This window comes from Strongylocentrotus purpuratus, unplaced genomic scaffold (assembly GCF_000002235.5).
Source record: "Strongylocentrotus purpuratus isolate Spur 01 unplaced genomic scaffold, Spur_5.0 spur5_scaffold_13, whole genome shotgun sequence".
Lineage (NCBI taxonomy): Eukaryota > Metazoa > Echinodermata > Echinoidea > Camarodonta > Strongylocentrotidae > Strongylocentrotus > Strongylocentrotus purpuratus.
Genome location: NW_022145598.1, coordinates 25107409 through 25111320, shown reverse-complemented (window position 1 = coordinate 25111320; position 3912 = coordinate 25107409). Strand labels below are relative to the sequence as shown.

Here is a 3912-nt window from a genome sequence, read left to right as displayed (position 1 = left end):
GATAACTCGTTAAATGAATAATACAAAAATAATACAAAATAAATAAATCAGTTTAATGATAACTCGTTAAATGAATAAAAAAGATTTGGTAACACAATAAATCAATTTAAGAATAACTCGTTATGAATCAAGTTTTGATACCAAGTACTTCGAATCTCATAGCCGCGTAATTAAGAAATTTTACAGGATGAAACCTGACGTACCGTGCGGTTACTGGCTCAGGAAACAGTGTGGTCACATATGTGTCAGAATCAAAATTTCCTGCATATGTCTGAAAAAGAACGAAAGCGATGGATGTTTATTTCTAATGATAATAATAATAATAATAATAATAATGATAATAATAATGATCTATAATGTTGGTATTAACAATGAAAAGCCTCATCAGTATCACTTCTGCTCTTCCCAAGTGCCCTGCAATTCCTATAAACCCCGAAAACTTCAAGGTACCCTTTTGCACCTAGGTGGAGAATGGCAAACGTTGATTAATGTTAGAGATATCATATCCAAGGCACATAAATAATTGATTTTGATTTCATTTTTTCATATTTCAAAAATACTTTTTTCAAATCCTTTAATTTTGCATAGGAAATTCATCCTTTTGGATGTGTAAACGTATGTAGATATGGTTAAAAAAAATCGCATGCAAAATTCAATAAGGACATTTTTTTTAAAGTAGTTTAAGTATACAAGTAATTAAAAGAACATGATTAAACAAGGAAGATGGTAGATTTAACCAAAACAAAATTGGCCTTATCTGGAAGTACGAAAATGACACTCACTTTGCGCACCCCGCAATGCTCTTCCAGAGCAAAGGTCCACTTGTTATCGTCTCTTGAGTAGGAGATTTGGAATGACGTAACCCTGTAGATAGATACGGCCTGATGTCCCTGTGTGATAACACCAGTTACCAAAGTATCCTCGCCGAGATCGACCTTTTGGTGATTTTAATGATGAAAAGAAGACAAAATATTAATATATCCGATGCCAGATTATCTTGCATTTGATAACAATAGTTCGGACAACCAATTATATAAATTATGTACCATTTAAACACAATTGCTTTCAATATGAGCAAAACGAAAGAGCTGGTCAGATTTGAATGATTGCGAAAGCGGGATTTTCGATTGACGGTACGCCTTTTAATGTTTATTAAGGATGGACCTCAAGAGGAAAATTTCGTTTTCGTTGAAGGTCGAGTCTGACCAGCCCTTATTTTTGTTTTTAATTGTCATAGCATGTATCCTAGTTTGTATCTTATAATATAATCATCAGCGTTGTTAGGAGTTCTGTCAAGGTGCTGCCTATCACGAAGAGAAGTTAGATTCTTGTGCATTCTAGCTGTACACAAATTATTTTTTGATATCATCTCAACGTGCATTTAGACATGCTAGAGCAAATTACCTTAACCCACGCTTTGTTGTCATTTTGGGCGGCAGCCCATGCACCGGCTCTGTTACGTCCACTAACGGCATTCAGCCTTCCATAGTAAGCTTTATACCTAAAACTTAATTTCGATGACGAGGTCAGACTAGAGTCTGGTATACGACTATCTTCCACACCAAGCCCCTTGCCGAGGACAGGAGTGCAACCAAATTCCGCATCGAGGTTCAGCGACGCTGCACACAAAAAAAGAAGAAAAAAGACGAAGACAACTAACTGATTTACTCGCAAGGCAAGGTTGTCCTTTTGATATATTTTGTCATGAATTTAATCCTGTAATCTACTTTGTCAACAAGTTATACAACGTATTAATAAGAATAAACGAGCAAAGAATACAAAACAAAACAACAACAACAACAACAACAAATGGAGAAGGAAACAAAAGGAGATTTTTGATCGGGGAATGGTACGAATCTTAGGAAACCAATAATTATAATGATTATGAAAATACAGCTATGTTGGTTTTTTGCGTGTTAATAAAAAACACCTGCCATATTGGTGGACAAGTGTTCCTGTATTTTCCTGTATTTCTTGAGCATTCATGTGACAGGATGCTCTTGTAAACACCTACCAGGGACTTGATAGAGAAGGACTGGAATCAAGCCGCTCTCCTTTGACCCCATGCTCCACGCCGCCGAAAAGTTATGCGCTAATCTGCAACTGCTGACCAGGTGGTGAGATAAAAGAGCGCATGAATTTCAGGATTTAGAATTCCTACATCAGAAAATGGTATCACAGCAACTGTTCGCTGTCCCTTTCAATGATTTCTCATCCATTGTTGAATGTGTAAAGAGTAGAACAAGCGAACACAAACTTGTGTAATTTCATCCTTTTTTCAACTTCAAAAATACAAAAAACACGCAAAAACACGCATTAGCAAACTTAATGTTATTGAAGATTGTAAATCATGGATCAAATAACGGGACATTAAAACATGCACAACTTAGCGCATCATTCTAAACTATTGAGTTTTTGTCAGGATGCAATTTTTCTTTTACCAACTCTGGCACACAAATTATAGGAAGGACGGAGTTCTAAATTTGGAAATGTGTTTGATGCACTATTCCCAATACAATCCCCCCAAAAAGTTTTTGATTTACACTGAAATTTTGCCGGTAATTTAATATTTTGTAATAAATGTAAAACTGGTGCCTGGCTTCCGAAAGTCCCCGCAGTGGAAGCGCGGTGTGGAGCATGGAACTTCAAAGCCAAGTGGAATGTTACACATCCCATTGTTACGCTTTAGAACTCATGAATGCGTTGAATAAATTACAAGAGTTTCGCCGGCTTGATTCCAGTCCTTCTCTATCAAGTCCCTGCACCTACAATATTCATGTTTTAACAGATAGGGGCCGACCTGTCCAAGCGTTCAGCCAGCGACATCTCGTTACCCAAACGAGAATTCTATATTGATGGAAAAGATAATTAGGCCTATTTATTCTTAAGAGTAGTACTTTTCGGCAATTGCCGATTAAATTAAATTAATCTTTGCATACGCGCTTGACGTAATGTGATCGAATTATCACCGTATTCGTTGAAATCTTAAAGAAATGAAACCCGACCACAACACGAAGGCACGGTTAAACATGTCGCACGCAGCGAAATTCGCTGGCCCACCTGGAAATGTCTTGAGCTTGCCTCCGCGCTCGGGGAGCATTCGGGTGAGGGAGATGTATGATGGATGGGTTTACCCATCGCACTTTATATACGACCTGACTACGAACCAATTTTGGAAGCATTTGCAACAACATTTGATAGGAACATTCACTAAATCTTATTGATCGAGGGTACGAATAGTCTTATGAATTATCAAATCTAATTTTGGAGGGATTTGAAACTTTCTTGAGGGAGGACAAGGTAAATCGGCTCTGACTCGTAGTGACGTCAGGTCAGTAGTGCGATTGTCTACTATTTTAGGCCGATTGGGTGTTTATTATGACTATTTCTATCATTATTCAGAACCTAAATTGGGAAGCTGATGTTTGTTTAGATTTCCATACTTTATATAATTGCCATTTCTTCGAAAATCGGATCGCAGGAGGATAGTGTATGCGGTGGGGCGGTTCTCCGGAAAATGATAGAGGATCAGTCTTAATAGTGCAGTCAATTATTTATGTGATTGATAACACCAAATGGTGTCATATTCCCCATGATAACGCATTGCATTGTGTCTTGAACAATTGTGTCAAGAACTGGCCATAATATCACAATATGATCGCTTCTTGTAGTATGATGAGGGCATTTTAAGAACAATGCAGTTCAGGGGACAATCCTACTATAATATTCTCCCACACTGACACACAAAGAGAGGGAAAGCTCGCAATCATGTTTTCATTTGCTTCAGCACCTACCAATCTACATGTATATACATATGTATAAGCCTTCTCTTTAAGTAGTCTATACTCTGCACTTACTTATGGCATCAGTTAGAGGTCCATACCCATATAGTTCCATCCTCAAAGCAGCATC

The 3912-nt window shown here is 37.5% G+C and overlaps 1 protein-coding gene across 1 annotated transcript in view; it reads right to left on the bottom strand.

Moving 5' to 3' along the window:
• Positions 1-710: 710 nt before the first annotated feature.
• Positions 711-3912, bottom strand: part of LOC105437895 (coagulation factor V-like) — a 24554-nt gene continuing 21352 nt past the window's right edge. The window contains exons 7-9 of the mRNA XM_030983644.1: positions 3858-3912; positions 1405-1619; positions 711-935 (exon numbers count right to left, since the gene is read on the bottom strand). The exon at positions 3858-3912 is cut by the window's right edge and continues 102 nt beyond it. Coding sequence (XP_030839504.1) covers positions 711-935; positions 1405-1619; positions 3858-3912 — 495 coding nt within the window. The remainder of the gene's footprint in view (positions 936-1404; positions 1620-3857) is intronic.